Genomic DNA, 21,099 nt, shown 5'->3' with positions numbered 1-21,099 from the left:
GTCATTAAACTAAAGCTTCTGAATGAAAGTGGTATATTTTAAAACAAATATTTTTTTATTAATATGCAAAAATATTTACAACATTTACAAAACGTGTAAGATACAGAATATATGCTACTTATTAATGATAGTCTTGTAATCTAGTTTTTTGATTTCAAGACTATCATCTATAAGAAACTAAATTTAAAAAAGAATATTAAATAGACATTTTAAATTCTTAAAACATAATGGTGTGCTGAATATGTAATAAATATTTAAATGTTTTTTCTGCAATAGTTAACATTGGAAAAAATAGACTGAAAAACTGTGTATTGGACATACGCAATACGCATACTCAAAGGAAACATTGGACAAGTGTTGTTTATGATTTGTAATTAATGTCTGCATTAGGATTCAAATATTATTCTAGACCCTTTATTATAGTTAAACAAACACATACTTTATATTGCTTCCCTTTCTAAATGCAGATTTTAAAATGAATTGAATTTCATTTTTTTATTTCACAATAAAAAATAGACACTTGAATGTGTAAGATTAACTGCCAAATATTAACTACCTTCCTCAAGCTTGATTTGAGCCTTCCCATGCATAGAAGGATCACCACATGCTTTACATTTCTGTAGTGTTGTTGCTTCCCCTTCCTTCCCCTTCCCATGTGTTGTACAATTTTCCTGGAGCAAATTCAATTTGGTTTCCAAACTTTTTACTCTTGATTCTAGTTGTGATATTAAATTGCGCATGCTACGATTCTCTTCCTCTAGGCATTTAAATTTGTTGGCATATATAATTTGTGATAATATATTACGCATACCACGATTCTCTTCCTCTAGACGTTTAAGTTCTTTGGATTTTTGCATATCATTAACATTCGCTGCTGCTGCAGGTGAATCACATTGTTGCAGTTCTTCCACGACATCATCCACTTCAACAACGGCGTCCTCAATGTACATATGATCTATGAAAAAAGGACAAAATGAAATTTAATATCACAATTTTCAATAGGTTATTATTTTAGTGTATTTACCTGGATATAAAACTACTTCATCACCTTCGGCATTCTCATGATTTAAGGGAGATTTGTTGTTTATTGTCTTAACTGTCTTTGTATCACATATTTCTTTAGGTCTATCATCTAAATTATTACTACATTCCGAGTCTCTAATACTGTCTTCGACCTCTTCAACAATGACATCTTCAATGTCAGCAGCATCTAGTAATTGTTAGGAAAATGGTTAGCATCACAGAATCTCTGTATGTGTAGTAGAAACATCTTCTTTGATCTACTTACTTTTGGGAAATACAACTATTGTCTCATTAACAGTATTTGGTTTAAACTTCTTTGCGGGAATTGTGTCTTCCATTGTCTGAGGACTGTCGCTTCTTACATTGACAACTATTTGATGAATTGGTTTCTCCACAATTTCTTCTATTTGAACTGTGCTCCCTATTTCAATGTGATCTGTAAGAAAATAATAGAAAATTAGAACACATAAAATATAGGACACTTGGAAAAGTTTCAACGAAGTACATATTTTCTAAATGACACCTGGGACCTCCTTAATTATCACCGAGATTGAACAGCGTGTCAATTTAGTACGACACCACTCCTGAAGAATCATATCATTGCCAGAAAATATGGCCATCATTTTGCTAGAGTAAATTTGCCACTGCCCAAAAATGAGATGTTCTGTTCAGGAATTGAGCCATCGTAACGCAATTGTAAGCACGCCCTTCTCACACACTGAATACGCGAGTTCGGTATCCACTCCTTACAACATCACATTTTTCAGCAGTTGCAAAATAATCTACTCATAAACAAAAACCCTACGCCGCATTTCCTGAGTACTTCAGTCATGTACAAATTCATACGGCAAATAAGAGGAGGTTTCATGCCAGGATGTTCATGGAAGATATTTGTATGTATAAACACCCGTATCAATACTTACTGCTTGGAAATATCACAACACTTTGATATTCATCATTTTCATTTGTGGCAGCTGTTGTTGTGTTAACCTCCTTCTCTGCTACATCATTTTGTCCATTCTGTTCTTCTTCCTGAATGTGTTCACCATCTTCGACATCATTTTCTATGTCAAATTCAACAGTTGAACTATTACTATCAATGTAATCGACTTCTTCGATGGCATCTTCAATGTCAATATATTCATCTGTTTCTGGTTACAACAAAATAAGTTATTAGCCTGCACAAACAAATTCCATGTGACTTACCTTCCAAAATAACCACTTCTTCTAGAAATTCAACATTTTTAGGTTTATCTGTAATTGGTGGAGGCATATTGAGTGTGGGTATGGCATCTTCCATTAGCTTTTTGCCCCGTCTCAAATACAAGTGGGGTGCAAAGTGATTTGCACATATAAACATTCTGTTGTGATCAATTAGTTTGTATCGATTTATTAACAGTGTCTTCAGTTTTCCTCTAAGCATGTGGAGCGATGTGGTGCTGTAGTGGAATTTTTTGCCATTTTCACAACCCGGAACAACGCACAGTCTCTTTGATGGCATTGTGATGGAGTCTGGAAGAAATACATACGTATATTGAGATGAAAAAGGTTTAGGATACTTATTTGGATTATTTTAAGTAATGTTTCACAAGGAGACGAGACGACTTCTTTCAGTGATGATGGGGGACCAAGAATTACAATATCAGCCAGTAGTATAACAACTGTGGCCACAAATATGTCAACGAGGATTTTACACACTTTGACTTGGATATGGAATTCTAAAGAAGGATGTCCTGTCCAAAACTTCCTCATCTTATTTATTACCTTTTTAAATTTTTGTTTACAAACAGCGAAACACAACAAAATAACCGAAAAAACATAAAATGTGTGGTGAGGAAAATGTAAAATGTGAAAAATGTGAGGAGGAACACCAGCAAACATTCAACACAGAGTGATTACAAAACAACCACTGTGAATGTCACATTAAGAAAGAGCGCGAGAGAGGGAGTTGCCATACCGAATATATTATTTAGCATTGCCAAATAGTTAGGATCAACGAAATAAAAGCTCTGTTCCAGAACTAAAAAGTTTTTACAATTTTTACCACTTTTACACATTTTGCGTTCCCGTACACTAAATTTATATGAAAATCGTTTACGACTTTTACCACTTTATAAAGTACGGGAACAGGCCAAAAGATTTGGAGAAGAGATTTATAAACCAGAGATAAATAAACCAGTTAATAAATCAAAGATAAATTACAAACTTACCAACTTACAAACTTGATTGATGTACGGAATAGTCGAGAGTAGTCAGCTGATGCACATCCGTTCCCGGCAAATTATTTTATGACTTCTACTTCCATAGTTACGCAGTTGGCTTTGCAATGTTTATAAATTCATTTATAGTACGTTTACATTGTACTGTATTTAATAAATCAAGAGGATTTAAAGATCAACTTCGTTGCATATACGTTAAATATATGTTCATAAAGGTGAATAACACGGCAAAATGTTCTAAAGTAAATATGCTTCGCTTATTACTCCATATAATGGCTATATTCACATATCTGGCATTCTCTTTTCGTCAAATAAATCAATACGGACATGTATCTTGGTAATAACAGCTAGTGTAAACCACTCAACTCATAAGCCAATAAATCATGAATATGATAAAGTTCTATTGTAACAGCTTGGTCGCGTCGTCCGTGATTATTTTTTTCCTTAAAACATGTCTGTCGTAATAATGTCATGTTCACACGAGCAGTCTAACGACGTACACGAATTAACCCGTTTCCACGACATTATTCGTAATTAAGAGAAACATAAACAAAATTTCCTTCATTTTTGTTTCCTTGTTTTCACGAAAATGTGAACCGAAAACACATAAAATATACATGGCCTGTTCCCGTACTTTATAAAGTGGTAAAAGTCGTAAAAATTGTAAAAGTCGTAAACGATTTTCATATAAATTTTGTGTACGGGAACGCAAAATGTGTAAAAGTGGTAAAAATTGTAAAAACTTTTTAGTTCTGGAACAGAGCTAATAAATTGAATAGGAAAAGCAATAGACTTTCCTTCAAATGTATCTTCCGTATTCGGATTTTGGCGATCATACAATTACAAGTTGAATATTTTAGATGTATATATAATATCTACTGTGTAAATTTATTCTGCAATGGTGAGTTCTCTATTCCTCGCAGCATTTATAAGGTTGTTCTCATCTGGCGTATTTGTAAAGTCTAGAATATTTTTTATCCATGACATTTCTCTTCTTTCTCTTGGCCTTTTTCCCTCAATTTGGCATTTTATTATGTTCTGGATGATTGAGTATTTTCATTTCTCATTATGTGTCCGAAATAAGATGTTTTCCTATTTTTTATGGTGGTAAGCAGCTGTCGTTCTGTGTGCATTCTTCGTAGCACTTCTTCATTTGGTATACGCTCTGTCCATGGAATTTTTAGAGTTTTGCGATAAATCCATATTTCAAACGCGTTCAATTTATTTTCGTCCGTTGATTTTAATGTCCATGTTTCGGAAGCATAAAGTAAAGTGGACCATATGTAGCATTTAATAAATCGCATCTTCGTTGCAATGTTGATGTCATGACTTGTTAATGTTTTATAATATTTGAAAAAAGATTGTCTGGCTACTTCAATTCGGCACATTATTTCCTTTGACGCATCCCATTGGTCATTTATGAGGACCCCGAGGTATTTAAAGTTCCTTACCCGTTCTATTTCATAATTTTTTATTATGAGCGATGTGCTGTTTTGGTTATTTCTCCTACTTATTACCATATATTTCGTCTTCTTAATATTTATTTTTAGACCGTAAAATTCGCTTTTTTCATTGAGTAAGGTAACTAGTCTCTGTAGGCCATGTAGACTACTGGCAATTAATGTTGTGTCGTCAGCGTATCGTATATTATTTATTCAGCCTTATTACGGTTGGCGTAGTCGTATCCAAAATTGCAAATTGACGTGTCGTAACGTCTAATTGGTATTATGTATGTCGTACACGACATTTTCGCAACGACTAATTGGTATTATGTATGTCGTATACGAGATATTACAACTCTGTATGCCATTCTTTTACAATTTTGCTACCACGAGAGGCGTTTTATTACGAGAAACGCTGTGAAATTAGTCGTTAGAGATTTTGTTGACGACAACAGACAAATTTCTTAAAACGTAAATAAAAACGAACAAATAAAATGGATTTAAACTAAAGGTATGTGTCTATATAACAAAAAGATTATATATTCGTATAAATTGTATAATATTGCACATGTTTTAGAACAAAAGTCACCACAAAAAAGCAGTTTGACACAATGGTCCAGATTTTGAACAACAATCCAAATTTGGCCAGAGGTTACAGCAATGGATTAAAAAAAATTAGCGTGAAAGAAGAGTGGAATAAAATTAGTACGAAACTCAACATTTTAGGACCGCTAGTACGAACAGGTGAGGGTTGGATGAAAGTCTGGGCTGACTGCAAATTCAAGTTAAGGAAGAAGTTAGTTCACAATAAGGCGGAATGTCGTGCTACATGTGGAGGATCCTTCAAGCAGTACATACTAATAGACACGGAAGAAGCAGCATTAAGCTTGTTACAATTGGATACAATTGTAAACGCGGGCAATCAGTCAATTGGAATCCAGCAGCCTTCAACGCTTCGAGAAACAACCACTGAGGAAGAACTGTTTGAAGCATGTATAATCCATGAAGATTTAGAAAACCACGATCCCTGCACAGTTACTCCCCAAAGCGTAAGCAGGTCTCATGCAAAAGAGCCGCAGGTCGTAGTGAATCAGGATCCCCGCACAATAACCCCTGTAAGCATAGGTATCACTCATGGAAATGAGCAACAGGTCCAAGTGAACCAGGATCCCTGCACACTAGTCACAAATACCCCTCACAGAAATGGATTTCAGCAACAACAACTGAGTATCAGTCATGGAAAATATGTTTGATTCTTGTCGTAACTGTTTTCGTCTTACGTTTAAATCGTTCGGAGTATATTCATCCTCATCGTCAGATATAAAATAACCCACCCTTAAGATTTTTATGGTTTATTAATAAATAATTGTTTTATTATTTTAACTGACTCTATTTTTTGTTTTCTTTTTTATAACGGGGTGGCGTGTAATAGTCGAAAATGTTAATAATCTTCAACACCCTGTATTTTTGCAATCTATTACAAAACAGGCGTAGTCGAAAATTTTACATAATACCAAAAATTATTGACTACGACAACGACTACGTCTACGACACTTGAACGCCTACGACAATGCCAACCGTAATAAGGGTGATTACTTCAGAGTAGTTTAGCCTTACACCAATTTGTTCGTTTTCTACCGCTTCTTGAAATATTTTATTGGAATATATGTTGAATAATAATGGTGAAAGGATGCATCCTTGTCTAACGCCTTTGGATATTAATACAGTGTCACTAAGTTCTCCATCGACTTGAATATTTGCAGTTTGCTGCCAGTAAAGGTTTTTTATGCATCTTATTTCCTTTTCTGCTATACCGGTATCAATCAAAATTTCCATCAATTTTTCATGCCTGACCGTGTCGAAGGCTTTTTCGTAGTCGACGAAACATAAGAAAATATCTTTTTGGACATCCCTGCATTTTTGGATAAGGACTTGAATACTTAACAGTGCTTCTCGCGTTCCCATGCCTTCTTTAAAGCCGAATTGTGTCTTTCCCATATATGCCTCACACTTGGGGTATATCCTTTTGTGTAGTATTTTAATGAATATTTTTAGGACATGGCACATTAGACTAATGAGTCTGTAATCACCGCATGTTCGGGCATTTGCTTTTTTTGGTATAGCTATAAACGTGGACTTTAGCCAGTCATTTGGGTATTGTCCTGTGTCATAAATATGATTGCAGAGTTTCAACAGTAGCTGAATGTTGTTATCTTCTATTAATTAAAGAATTTCAGCGGGTACTTCATCAGGGCCGGCGGCTTTTTTATCTTTCATTGATTGGATTGCCGATTTAATTTCGTCTTCGGTGATCGGGTTTCCTGTCATGTCCGATTCGGTGATACTGTTATTTTCTGGTCTTTCATCATCTGTAAATGTCGTTTTAATATATTTGTACCAAACACACTTTCTTTCTTCTGTCTCGAAAATAGCTTTTTTGTTTTCATCTATGAGTAGAGCGGGATGAGTTTTCCGGTATATTCCGGATGCTTCTTTTAATTTTTTGTGTAAGTTGAAGTCGTCATGTAAACTGGGCGTTTTTTGCAGCTCGTGTGGCGTTTTTAATTTCTTGGTTTATTTCCCAATAAGTTTCGTAGTTGCTGTTTTTGTATATTTTTCGTTTTTCGCGAAGTTCTAGAATCTCTGCTGTGATCCAGGATTCTTCCTTTTGGTTTGCTTTTGTTCCTAGGATATTTGTGGTTGTTTTAAAAATTATTTTCATTTTGTCCCACAAATCTTCAGTGTATTCTCTGTTGACACTATTAAGTTCGGTGTTCATATATTCTTTTACCCTTTGTTTTATTGATGGATCCTTCAGTTTTTCTACATCAGGTTTGCTTTTTTGGTTCTTTTTTCTCGGCATTCCCAACTTTATGCGAATTTTACATAATAGGAGTTTATGGTCGGAGGGGACATCAGCTCCGGGATATGTGGAACATTTCAAAACACAAGAACAGTATCGTCGATTTATTATTATATAGTCGATTTGATTTCTAACAGGATTTTCTCTACTGTCTTGTGGCGATCTCCATGTATACAGTCGTCTTTGGTGATGGCAGAATAGAGTATTGGCTATTTTCATTTTGTGCTCTTGGCAAAATAGTATAAACCTGTCCCCTCTTTCATTTCTGGTGCCTAGTCCGAATTTTCCCGTAACATCGGTTGTTTCTATTTGTCCCACTTTGGCGTTGAAATCTCCTTGGATAATCGTGATCTCATGTGGCTTTGTCATTTTCATAAGTTGTTCAACATCGTTGTAATATGTTTCTATTTCATCGTTATTTGCATCACACGTAGGTGCATAGACCTGGATAATATTTATATTAAGTGGTTTGGCACATATTTTTATCATCATAACTCTCTCCGATAATGGGATGTATCCATTTACACAATCGGCTATTTTATTCTCTACAATGATTGCAACACCTCTCCTGTGAACACCCTCGTTGTTTCCCGAATGATATACTTTCGTATTCTGTGATCTAAATTCGCCACTTTCGGTCCACCATGTTTCACTGATTCCTAGTATATCTATCTTCATTCTTTTCATTTCGTGTATGGTATTGTTTAGTTTTCCTGGTTCGTAAAGGCTTCTTACATTCCAAGTTCCGATATTTATGTTTGTTTTATTTTTACCTCCGGGGATTCTTAGCACCCTCGATTGGCCGGAGACTGAGGGCCGTGTGTTATTTCTTATATCCATAGCATTTGTATGATTTTCTAGGGATGTTACTTTAGTGGTTTCCCGTTGCCTTCTAAAGGGTTTGTAGTTTTCCTTCTTCAATTCAGCCACTCCTCCTGGAATTCAGACGCTGTTTGCTGCCGCCAACTGTTGATCAGACGCTGCCTTTGTTTTCCTTTTTTTTGGTTCGCCCCGCATATTTTATTTTTGCGGTACCCGCCATATCTGATGAGCGTTCCCCTATCCACCACCTGAGGAGGCGTCCGATGGGAGAAAAAAAAAATGAACAAAAAATAACTCCACACGGATTTTTTTAACTAAACACATTTCATTAATTTTTTACACAAATTCCGAATAATTTTGTATTTCCAATATATTTTTTATGTTTCTATTTTCAAAATTAAAGAGAGAGATAGAGAGACATGTCAGAACAATGTTTGTGTATGCAGACTTTCAGTTATTTGTATCCTTTTTGTTTCTAATTTTTTACGCGATTTTAAACTAATGGACAAGAATTGTGTGTGGAATTAAGAAGGAAACACAACCATCTTCCTTCTGCATCTATACAAAATGTTTAGTTCATTAATTTTCATTCATCCTTTTCCTTTTTTCTAATAATTTTTGTGTTTTCAACACATTTTTTCAATTTTGAATTTAGACATGTCATAATTAATTTTTTCGATAAATTCTCTCATTTGTTAGGGATGGGACATACTTATTCGTCGTTCAGAGAGTATTTCTAATCGAACAACGTAGAAAAAAATCGTCGTTCGTTCATAGAATTTTGTGTGGGGAAATAAGTAATTTATTCGTAGTTATGGGTCGAACAACGAATAGAGAACGAACGACGTACCGTGGAAACGGGCTATAAATATAATATTAAACAAGTAAAAAAGTATCGGTCGGCTTTGCCGACAGAGATATACCCTCAAGCTGAAAACACATCCAACGTTTGAGTAAAGTTTTGTGTTGGGCGTTGAGAAAAAACAACAGGGCGACGTCGACACCAAATTCCAGCGTTGATCTGTTTGCCGGCTTATATTTCAAATGAATTTTTCGGCATCATGCCCAAAAGTGTAAAAACAGCCAAAACGACACAAAACTTTACCCAAACGTTGGATGTGTTTTCAGCTTCAGCCGTGTTGTTGTTGTTGTTGTAGCAGCATATAATGCTAGGTTGGCAGTCGCTACGTTTGTGAGATATTGCGCTTATCATTTAGCAAATATTTTCAAACATTTGTGGGAGAGGTACCGGAAGCAGTGGACCGAAGAAATATTACGATATCCAAAGTGTGGACGAACGCAGTATTCGGTTCGAGCTCTACAGCCACTAGATATGGTGCCATAGGGTTTTTTGCAACTTTCGGGCTGTTTTCTCAAGAAGTATGGACTTGCCCCTGAAAAACACGTTTACTGTCGTAATTAAGACATAGAATGCAAGATGCGTCAACAAGAATCAAAGTAATTCGAGAACAGGTCTTAAAGTAAATTTATCCAAAATTATGTGTGGGAGGTACCCGAAGGACTGAGCAAAACAAATATAGTCCACATTCGAACCTGATCTATATCTGGTAAATACATTAGGATGTGTAAAGTATGGACCAAATCGCTCACTCCCATCCAGAGTTATCGTTCGCACAATTTTTCCGAACATTTTTGAACTTTTTTGGGGAAGGTACCTGAAGGCGTTGAACGATATGGCTTACCTTCGAACTTAAACTAAGTTTGCACAAAATATTACTCGTACGAAGGCCACATTTTGCACCGACTCAGTAGATCCGTTCGAGAGTTATCTTGCGCTCCAACCACTACACACGGTGTCATAGGGTTTTTTTTTTGCAACTTTAAGGCTAGTTTCTCAGGAAGTGGACTTGCCCCTTATGAAACTTGTACCGTCGTATGGGGACCAGTGAATACAAGTTGCTACAACAAAAATCAAGCCGATTCGAGAGCAGGTCATAAAATGAACTTTTCCGAAATTTTGTGTAAGAGGTACCCGAAGGGGTGCACCAATTGAGTTCATATTTCAACCTCATATTACTCTGGTAGAAAGTTTACGCTATACAAAGTATAGCGAACATTTCCGAACTTTTGTGGGGGAGGTACCGGAAGTAGTGGACCGATGTAGCTCATCTTCGAACTTAAACTAAGTTTGGCCAAAATATTACGAAATCCGAATCGGTTCATCCGTTCGAGAGTTATCGTGCGCTCCAGCCAGCAGGACAAACAGACGGACGGACATGGCTAGATCGACTCCAAATTGTCCCAAACATACTTGGGGTCTAAAACCATTATTTCGATGAGGCACATTTTCATCGTATCAAAGTGTATATACCCTCTTTAGCCTAAAGGGTATAAAAATACAAATACCTACATTTATTTATCCACTTTGTTAAATAATTTTTTTACAAATTATCCTCGGTGTTGGTTTTATTCTTAAATACTTTCCTCGTTTTTTGGATAAATACTTAAAAATGTTCGTCGTTCCTTAAAATTATTCTCGTTGTTGGATAAATTCTTAAAAATTATCCTCGTTGCTAAATAAATTAAAAAAAAAATCCTGGTTGTTGGATAAGTTCTATAACGCGTGGTTTTACCGAAGGCTGAGGTTAGCTCAGCCGTTTCCAGGGTCGACTTAAGGACCCACGAACCTTAAGTAAGAACAACAGTTAATTGTGCTTCAATGCTTTATTGATACAATTACGTATATATGAATATTCAATGGTTTTGAGATTAGTCGGGGATGTAGTGTATCTCGGATGGATGCTTGTCGGCCTGATGATGATCGGTTATGGCGATGGGATTAGTGATAGTCGGTTGGCTGTCGGCTCGACAGTCGTCGGATAGGTGGATCGGCTCGGTTATATTTGGTTGTTGGTCGCTCGTCGGCAATCGTCGAATGTGTTGCTCGGCTCTGGGTAATCGGATGCCGTCGGATACGGTCGGTAGTTGTCGGCGATATTCTTCTCGGCAGTACTCGGCTCGGTGTTGGATCGACAATCGGCTGGGCGGCTTTCGGGTGTTTGACCGTACTCGGCTGTTGAGGATCGGTTCTGCTACTCTGCAAAGAGAAGAGTCGGAAGTGGTTAGGAAACGGAGCGAACAAATCGACAGGAGCTAACGAATCGGCAGGAGCGAACAAATCGCAAGGAGCGAACGAATCGGCAGGAGCGAACAAATCGCAAGGAGCGAACGAATCGACAGGAGCGAACGAATCGGCAGGAGAGAACAAATCGCAAGGAGCGAACGAATCGACAGGAGGAACAAATCGCAAGGAGCGAACGAATCGACAGGAGCGAACGAATAGACAGGAGCGAACAAATCGCAAGGAGCGAACGAATCGGCAGGAGCGAACAAATCGCAAGAAGCGAACAAATCGCAAGGAGCGAACGAATCGCAGGCCGACGGCTGTTGCTAGGTTCGGTTCAAGTGACTGCGGACAATGCCACACGTCTTATCTTGTACTTCGTTTAACGCCAGCACTCCACAAATTCAGCAACGAAAACTAAACATCTTATCCATCCGGGTTTACGGAGTGAATTAGAATTATTTGTAAGGCGAGACAACCAGGAAATACACTGAAGTTTAAATAATGTATGAATGAAGTTGTAATTATGCGTGAAGTTGGGATTATGCATGCACTGATAAGGTGGTTTTGTATTGATACTGGATGTAATATTAGAGGGGCGGTTTTGCAATGTAGCGGTCACGTTACAGTTCCTGAAAATTATTCTCGTTTTTGTATAAATTCTTAAAAATTATCCTCGTTGTTAAATAAATTAAAGAAAATATCCTCGTTGTTGCATAAGTTCCTGAAAATTATTCTCGTTTTTAGATAAATTCTTAAAAATTATACCCGTTGTTGGATAAATCCTGAAAAATTGTCTACGTTGTTAGTTGAATTCTTAAAAGTTATCCTCGTTGTTGGATAAATGCTTAAAAATTATCCTCGTTGTTGGATAAATTCTTAAAAATTATCCTCGTTATTGGATAAATTCTTAAAAATTATCCTCGTTTAAATTATAAAATTATTCTCGTTGTTAGAAAAATTCTCCACATTATTAAATTAGTTCTTAATGAGGAGCCACTAGTATAAAACTCCGTACACACTGGAGTTTTTGCCGGGTTAACCTTCTTTATGGGGATGTGTTTGACATATATGTATATAAGCAATGGAATTGACCAAGGCGTATTTAACAAGGTGATCCAATAGTTGACGTTAGGTTGTAGTCTTCATTTGCTTTCAAATTTTTTTACGCGAAATATCCACAAAAGTTAGAAGAAAACGTTAAAATATTATACGCGAAGCTTAACCAAAGACGTTGTACACAGATATTTTTTATACACAGTTATTTATTTTTGATTGAAAATATGTTTTGACAGCAAATGAAGACAAAGGTTGCTATTATTTGCTCTGTTCCAGAACCTGCAAGAAGCTACTCGTCTGCTCCGTCGGAAAAGGTCGTAAGTCCACTTTTTTTGGAAATCGCGTTTTTGTTACAGGATGATAGTACAAGTCAAAACACGTCGTATGATACAAAGAAAATGGTAGTATGTCGCGTTTTTCTATACGTTTTGCCCTTGTCGGAAAAGGTCGTAAGTCCACAAAACGTACAAATTTGAGAACGAAAAGGTCGTAAGTCCACAGGAAAATGTATACTTTAAAAGAATACTACATCTAATGTAGTTCAGATATAATGTTTAACGTCATCCATGGTTGGGGTATAATGTAAAGAACTAGCCCACACCTTTGGATGATAATCGGATGATATTTGGCGGAGCCTGTGGACCAAACTTTGGACAAAAATGTGATAATTTCTATATTGCAACGAAAATTTACTTTTGAAATCTATTTTCTTCTCTAAGCGAACTGATTATGAAAGAGGGACTTAGGGCCTTTTCATTTATACAAATTGGGATGCTGTATGTGTTCAAATACCTCATGTATTGAAAAATTTGTAAAAAAATCAAAATGTTTACTGTTTTCTCTGTCGTATATCTTACTTAACTTTATCAACTGGTTTCTCTAGGGACATTTATTCACATAACGAGATTAGTTTGTATTCTGAATTCAATAAAGTAATACCTTATAACGGACGGGTAAGTGCACTTTTTATATTATTAAATGACCGACTTAGAATTTTACTCTGGTCGGGTCTTATTGCTAAAATATGTACCCAGAATTGGGGAAACGGAATCGTTCGTAAGTTTTATATATATAGCGCATTTAAAAAATAGGGCACAGGTGTAACCCGCTCCTACGAAATTCAACAAAATATATAGCCTACTTCCACCAAGGGACATCCCTGTGCCTAATCTGAAAATTACATGGAATAAGTACTTAGTGTCGGAGATTCAACAACCGTTGCCTCGCAAATTAATTTTCTGACCGATACTTTCATAACTTTTGCAAAAAAGCGTTTTTTAAAAAATAGGGCCTGCCCCCGCCCCTTCCAAATTCAAACAAATATAGTGCCTATTTTCACTCCGGTTGTTCCTTGTATATTCTCTGAAATTTTCAAAAAAAATCGGTTCAGCCATTTTTGAGTCTATGCGAAACATACACACATTGTCTATTATATATAAGATTTCACCCAAAAGTTTTGGTCCATTAAACCCGCTAATAATTATCTCATCACCATGTTAAATTGCAAGCTTATTCTTTGTCTTAAACTCAAATCATTCTTAAAATTTCGCTCGGATCAGAATATTACTGCGATCTACAGAACAGCTACAAAGTAGGGTAAAAATTGTGGATTTGGCCATTTCACACCTTTCGATCATAACCAACATCTAATGGGGCCACTTCTGGTCGGAACCCGACCTCTCCACAAAATTTCGTGACGATCGGTCCAAAATTGAGGCCTGGAGTTTTATTTCAATTGTTAAGGATGGACGGACACACATAGCTAGATCGCTTTATCTCGTCAAGATATGAAAAATGGCAAGGGAAGGGGGTCTACGACGAATACTTCGCGATGTTACACGAATATTGGACAAAACAAAATTATAATACCCTTTCCACATTGTTTTGTAAAGTATAAATATTTTATTTTAAAAACGTCCGTAAATTGTAGGAAAAGGTCGTAAGTCCCTACAAAAATACAAAACTGAACAAGGAAAAGGTCGTAAGTCCAAAGACTTGCAATTATCTCCCAAACGCGACGGAATTTTATCAAACAAAGTAGAGGTATTGAAGCGGAATAAATAAACGAAAAATATTGCCTTTACCACCATAATAAAATCTTTAATACAGAAAGCACTGGAATGTTTTTTCTTCCTCCTGAAAAATTTATTGAGAGGGACTTACGACCTTTTCCGACGGAGCAGACGTACTACTTTTTACTACGATAATATATTTCCCTTTATGTTATGGAAAAAAATAGTAAAAATTAGTAGATTCTTGCAGTACTGGAACAGACCAATTGTATCACCTTCTTTCTTACACCATGGAATTGACATTTAAAACCCAGTGACCAGTGGGTTTGTTAAATCCGGTTATATATAAACGTACTATAACAACTGTGGCCACAAATATGTCAACGAGGATTTTACACACTTTGACTTGTTTATGGAATTCTAAAGAAGGATGTCCTGTCCAAAAGTTCCTCATCTTATTTATTACCTTTTTAAATTTTTGTTTACAAACAGCGAAACACAACAAAATAACCGAAAAAACATAAAATGTGTGGTGAGGAAAATGTAAAATGTGAAAAATGTGAGGAGGAACACCAGCAAACATTCAACACAGAGTGATTACAAAACAACCACTGTGAATGTCACATTAAGAAAGAGCCATGGCACAATTAACCAGGTAGTGGCATCGTAAAATTTTGAATATGTTATGTCAAAACTTTCTTTTTGTTGTTGGGGCAATTACAACAAAAATATTTTTTTTATAAAGGGATTTGACCAAGATCTATTTAACAGGTCACGTAAGTAGCACAACAACAACTACTTTTTGGCTGAAAATTCTTCAACATGTCAAAATGTTTGTTTACGTTTTCATACAATTCATTCACAATAACAAAAAGTTTGACAGATTGAAACCAATCAGCTGGTCTTTTTACGCCACCTTATTATTTCATCATGGATTTGACTTTTCATATTCGATCAGCTGGTGTGATGCCATGGAAAGAGCGCTAGCGAGGGAGTTGTCATACCAAATATATTATTTAGCATTGCCAGATAGTTAGGATCAACGAAATAAAGATTAGAGTTGTATAGTTCATGAACGAACTAGTTCAATTGAACGATTCATTGAATAGAGCGTATGAACTAGATCAGTCGATATAGTTCAATAGTTCACTGAACTATATTCAGTCGGCGACCGTACGATCAACGAACGAACGATTCACAATCTAGTTCAACATGTCGTTCACATATGCATAAAGTTACGCCGTCGTCAGTGTTAAGTGATGCCTTCGTAATGTGATAAGTTTGTTTACGTTTTGGATCAAGGTACAATGAATAGCTATTCGAAATTGAAGATTTCTTCAAAAACACAACAAATTCCACATATTCCCATACTGAATGTGCCTTGTTCTGGATAGAAAAAAATAAACACACACGCACAAAGCTTTTTCGCGATGACAGTTTCTACACACACACAACATAATATTTTTGCTATTGTTTGTTTCTATTTGGTGTATGTATGCGTTTGATTGAACGATTATGATCCGAATGATTGAACTGGATAGTGAACTATGAACTAGATTACTGAACTAGTCCAGTTAAAAGAGCTGAACTATTGAACTAGATATTTCAAATGAACTAGATTGTACAACTCTAATAAAGATTTTAAGCGATTTTAGAAATTTTATAGTGTAGTTATACTATGTTTACATTTACGAAATCCACTCGATTTCATGTTTCATCTGTCAATTCCTTTGTGTATACGTCAAGTGAAAACTCATATGAAATCGATTGGATTTCATTTGACGTTTGAGCAATGGAATTGACAGTTGAAAGCGAGTGGATTTCGTAAATGTAAACATATTATTACACTAGAGTTTTTTGCCGGGTTAACCCACTTCGAGAGCATATATTTGACGTTTGCGCTATGGAATTGACATTTGAAATCCAGTTAATAAATTAAATATAAATTTCAAACTTACCTTAAATATAGCTTTGTTCCTTTACTTTTTTAATGGTAAGAGTGGTAAAAGAGAAAAGTGTCAAAATTGTTCAAAATTGCTCTCATGAACATTTTTACCAGAAAAGTAAAGGAACGGAAAAATGGTAGATCCGGCAGTAATGTCAAAAAATCATTCGTCTTTTATTTCACAGTTTTTAATTTAGTGTTGTCAGTGTTCGACTTTTTCTTCGGTTTTTCGTCCATTTTGTGAAATAATCGTCAAAAAAAGTCGAAAAATCAGTTCTGCCATTTTCTACCTGCAGAAATTTTGCTGGTAGCCTGTGGTAGAAGAGAAAGCCATTTTCGCTCTCCCTCCCCTCTCACTCTCTTAAAAATTGCTTCCAGTTTTGCCACTTTTCGGGGTTAAGGAACGCTTTGCAGGTTAAAAATGGTAACAAATGGTTAAAATGGTAACCTCAGGTATGTAAAGGAACACAGCTTATATGTATGCTCATAAAGGTGAATAACCCGGCAAAAAGTTCTAAAGTAAATATGCTTCGCTTATTACTCCTATCTTCTTCTTTATTTGCATATTCGATCTCCGAATATACGCGACCAATACAATTATATATCATTATTTGTTACAAATTTTAAGGTATATTCATATGTATATTATTCGTGATCTCCATAAAAGCTTCTCTATTTCTGGCTTCACTCAGTAGGATTGAGAGATTTCCAATGCCGGTCCATTTCAGATTATTGTCAATCCATGATGTTTATTTCCGTCCTCTGGATAGCTTCCCTTCAATCGTTCCGCCGATTATGGTTTGGAACAGCTTGTATTTTCGGTTCCTCATTATATGTCCAAGATATGACACTTTTCTTGTTATTGTTGTAATGAGTTCACGTTCTCGATTAACCCTTGTCAAAACTACTGAATTGGTTATCATATGTGTCCATGGGATTTTTAGGATACGTATCCACGTTTCAAAAGATTCCAGTTTCTTTATGTCAACGGCTTTTAAAGTCCTTACTTCTGAGGCGTACAGCAAGACCGACAAGACATAAGTTTTAACAAATCGAATTTTTGTTTCCATGTTTATGTCATGACTGCATAAGACATTTTTATACCTTCAGCATTAATGCTAACGAGGGTATACACACTTTCATACGGGCAAAATGTGCCTCATCGAAATAATGGTTTTAGACCACAAGTATGTTTGGACGAAATGTTATTTAGACAATTTGGAGTCGATTGAGCAATGTCCGTCCGTCTGTCTGTCTTTCCTGCTGGCTGGAGCGCACGATAACTCTCGAAAGGATCAACCGATTCGGTCCAAAAGCTGTCGTCGTCTATTTATTGTAGTAATTCGGAAGGAATTTCGTCTGGTCCACAAGATTTTTTATTACGTAATAATTTTACTGCAGATTCCATCTCAGTTTTAGATATTGGGTTCCCTGTGAGTGGTTGTTGGTTAGACGAAACGTTGTTTGGTCGGTTACCGTCAGTAAATGTTTGTTTTATGTATTCACTCCATACTATTATTGTTTCATTTGTCTCAAAAACAACTTTGTTTTTAATATATAGTATTTTTAGTATTGATTTGTAATATACTCCTGAGGCTTCTTTAAGTCGTTTATGTAAATTGAAGTCGTCATGAAGCTCCTGGAGATGTTCAATTTCCTGACACTGCTTGTTTAAGTGCTCAATTTTTGCGGTTCGTATAGCCGATTTAATTTCTCTTTTAAGCTCAAAGTATATTTCATAATTTGTGTGTTTATATTTTCGGCGCTCTTCCATCAATTTGAGTATGTCGTTTGTCATCCATTCTTTATTTTCATGTTTTTCTTTGTAGTTTCCTAGGTTATTGCTGGCAATATTTTTTAATGTATTTTTGATAGAACTCCATATGTTCTCTACTTCCTCCCTGTTTATATGGTCTAATTCATGATTTATATGTTGCTTTACAATTGCGTGTGTATTATTCCTATAATGGCTATGTCCCGGTCCACACTAGAGGGATTTCATTGAAAAAATTGCATGAAATTATGCGTCTCTAGATCGACTTCCATAGTAGAGTAAAATCATAAAATTGCTGTAGTGGGGAATTCGATTTAAGAACTCTTAATTTCATGAAATTTTTTAATGAAATTCACGCTAGTGTGGACCGGGACTATACAAGAAAAAAAAATGCTGCAACAAAATGACATGTAAACAATTTAAATGTATCTTCTGATAAACAAAACACAGTGATTAGTAATATTTAATGTTTATTATAATAAAATAAAAAATATATAAAAAAAAAACTAAAAACATTTCAACATTTCGGAAGTGGATGGACTATATAAGAAAAAAAATGCTGCAACAAAATGACATGTAAACAATTTAAATGTATCTTCTGATAAACAAAACACAGTGATTAGTAATATTTAATGTTTATTATAATAAAATAAAAAATATATAAAAAAAAAACTAAAAACATTTCAACATTTCGGAAGTGGATGGGATGTTTACAATTACAAATTTAATTACAATTTTAAATATTACAATATATACAGTATATTACAATACAAAAAAAAATTACAAAATTTGATTTGCATACATTTATTTCAATTTACATACATTTATATTTCAATGAGTATTGTGAATGGGAAGGGAATCGAGCATGGAATCGATGAATATGGGAATCGATGATTTTTGGTTTGAGAAATTTAAAAATCAAATTATCGATTTTCTATTTTGAAGTCGACATGTGATCTATGTGACTACAAGAAAAGAAAAAGATGAAAATAACGCACGCTAACCTCTAAAAAATTTAAATCATTCCAAAACAATAGTTTATTGCTTTTGTGCAATTGGTGACTGCGTCAGATCTTGACTTTATATATAATAATTGTCTCATAGTTGGAGTTGTAGGTAAACGTTGTCTAATTTTTATGAAACATTGTTCTATGCCTCCATGTGATGTTAATTTTGTTAGATTTACATTTCCATAGTGATCAAGTAGTATATGAAGTATATGTAAGCTTTTATAATGTAAAGTATTCAAGAAATTTATTCCATCTCTTACAATTCTTCTTTTTTCATCAAAACTGTAACTGTTGCTCGTAGTAACTAATTGTATTATTGGTGTAAAACCGATAAGTAGTTTCTTCGTGACTTCAAATTCATCTCTATCGTCAGATCTTTCACATCTTAACGAATTTATGATGTTTTCATCGAAAACTTTATTAAATCTACTCACAACCTTATAATCATAACCTTTAGCTAACCCATTAATGTGTTTCATTTTAAAGGTTAAAATTCGTTTTACAAACTTGAATTTGGCGAAATGACCGTCAGTTAGAAAAACCATATTTAATTCTGAACAAACGAAGATGTTCACTTTCTGCATCAGCTATGTTTAATACAACTTTAACGTCAATGCCACGTACTTCTTTGCGAACATATCTCAACAATTTTCGAAGACGTTCTGCTGTACAATACCTTCGCGAAAGACTAAAACCTACTAAAATATTTTTATCGTAATTATAGATGTTCACTAAATAAAAACAATATGCTTTACGCAATACGTTATTATGACGTACCCATAGCTCATCATATTGTAGTGAATATCGTTTTTCGCGCACGGATTTTTGGGAGAAATACTCTCTCAAAATTTTTTTAGGTTCTCGGTCGAAACATAAATAGCCTTTTTGGAAATCGGTATTCTAAGGTATATGATCTAGGTACATTCCACATGAATTCGTCTGTAATAATATCATAAGTACTCGCCGAAGCTAGAGCAAAAAAAAAAATTTTGCTTGTTTAGGGGTATATTGGGTGGAGTGGAGCTTGCAACCTCGGCTTTTCTGCCATCATTATCTTGACTCATGTAATCATTATTGATATTATTACTATTATTGACGGAATCCCTATTGTAACTGTTATATGAAGTGGGAATTGTAATTGTAGGTTTGTCGTTATTTCTATTATTATTAATTGTTTCCCTTAAGGAGAGTAAGACTTGCGCCAATTCATCTGATGGTTCATCAGGTACATAGCTAGTATTACTATTTTCACTAGCGGTTATTGTACCATCGGTGTCATTATTATTGTTTGCCATTTCAGCCATTGCCATTTCATCCATTTCATAATAACAAGTATCACTATTTTCACTAGCGGTCATTGTAATATCATCATCATTTAATACTAAATTACCGGTAGATACATTGAGCTCTGTAAATCCTTCGAACCCTTCTCTTATTTTACCCTCTGCGTTATCGTAATTCCCTTCCCGCAAAACGCATGAAACTGTTGATGACATTATACTTCTATTTTCTTCTGTGATTTTTTGGTGACTGTTTTGTAATTGCACGTCTATAGGAACATCGTCAACAAAAGCCTTTGCTGCAGCGGCTGCAGTTAGGTGAAGACTTGTGCTTGCGTGCTTTTTACAGTATTCGTGGATATTTTTATATCTTGAAAAAGGCCGGATCATAAATGAACCCAATACTCCTCGGATAGTTCCAGGAACTGGTGGAAACAGTACACAGTACTTGCAAAAACCACCTTTTAAAAGCTTAGAATAGACTAACCACGGCGCATATTGTTCTAGCCAAGCATAGTTAAATTTCCTTTGTAAAGTTTGAGCATCACTTTGAAAATCATACTTA

General features: G+C 35.3%; 2 protein-coding genes across 2 annotated transcripts; both read right to left on the bottom strand.

Moving 5' to 3' along the window:
- Window positions 1-36: 36 nt before the first annotated feature.
- LOC141399158 (uncharacterized) lies at window positions 37-2,776 on the bottom strand. The gene is made up of 6 exons (XM_073977336.1): window positions 2,722-2,776; window positions 2,230-2,535; window positions 1,947-2,174; window positions 1,289-1,459; window positions 1,025-1,210; window positions 37-955 (listed from the first exon to the last, which is right to left on the bottom strand). The coding sequence occupies exons 2-6, from the start codon at window positions 2,522-2,524 to the stop codon at window positions 549-551; spliced, it is 1,287 nt and encodes a 428-aa protein (XP_073833437.1). The 5' UTR covers window positions 2,525-2,535; window positions 2,722-2,776; the 3' UTR covers window positions 37-548.
- Window positions 2,777-11,046: 8,270 nt separating this feature from the next.
- On the bottom strand, window positions 11,047-20,612 carry LOC141398467 (uncharacterized). Its single transcript, XM_073975753.1, has 3 exons — window positions 20,279-20,612; window positions 14,813-14,945; window positions 11,047-11,422 (listed from the first exon to the last, which is right to left on the bottom strand). Exons 1-3 carry the CDS (start codon window positions 20,610-20,612, stop codon window positions 11,170-11,172), a joined length of 720 nt encoding a protein of 239 aa, XP_073831854.1. The 3' UTR covers window positions 11,047-11,169.
- Between the last annotated feature and the right edge of the window lie 487 nt (window positions 20,613-21,099).

Source organism: Musca autumnalis, unplaced genomic scaffold (assembly GCF_047663935.1).
Source record: "Musca autumnalis isolate F117 unplaced genomic scaffold, ASM4766393v1 scaffold_3, whole genome shotgun sequence".
NCBI classification, from domain to species: domain Eukaryota; kingdom Metazoa; phylum Arthropoda; class Insecta; order Diptera; family Muscidae; genus Musca; species Musca autumnalis.
The sequence above is the reverse complement of the archived record's forward strand: the minus strand, read 5'-3'. Positions and strand labels throughout refer to the sequence as shown.

Coding starts and splice junctions, on each gene's coding strand:
- LOC141399158 (XM_073977336.1), bottom strand. CDS start 2,524: ATGCCATCAAAGAGACTGTGCGTTGTTCCGGGTTGTGAAAATGGCAAA. Junction 2,175..2,229: donor AGAAGTGGTTATTTTGGAAG/GTAAGTCACATG, acceptor TGTTGTAACCAG/AAACAGATGAATATATTGAC. Junction 956..1,024: donor TGAAGTAGTTTTATATCCAG/GTAAATACACTA, acceptor CTTTTTTCATAG/ATCATATGTACATTGAGGAC.
- LOC141398467 (XM_073975753.1), bottom strand. CDS start 20,612: ATGACCGCTAGTGAAAATAGTGATACTTGTTATTATGAAATGGATGAA. Junction 14,946..20,278: donor CAGAAAAGCCGAGGTTGCAA/GCTCCACTCCAC, acceptor ATCCTTCTTTAG/AATTCCATAAACAAGTCAAA. Junction 11,423..14,812: donor TTAAATGTCAATTCCATGGT/GTAAGAAAGAAG, acceptor TTTGCAGAGTAG/CAGAACCGATCCTCAACAGC.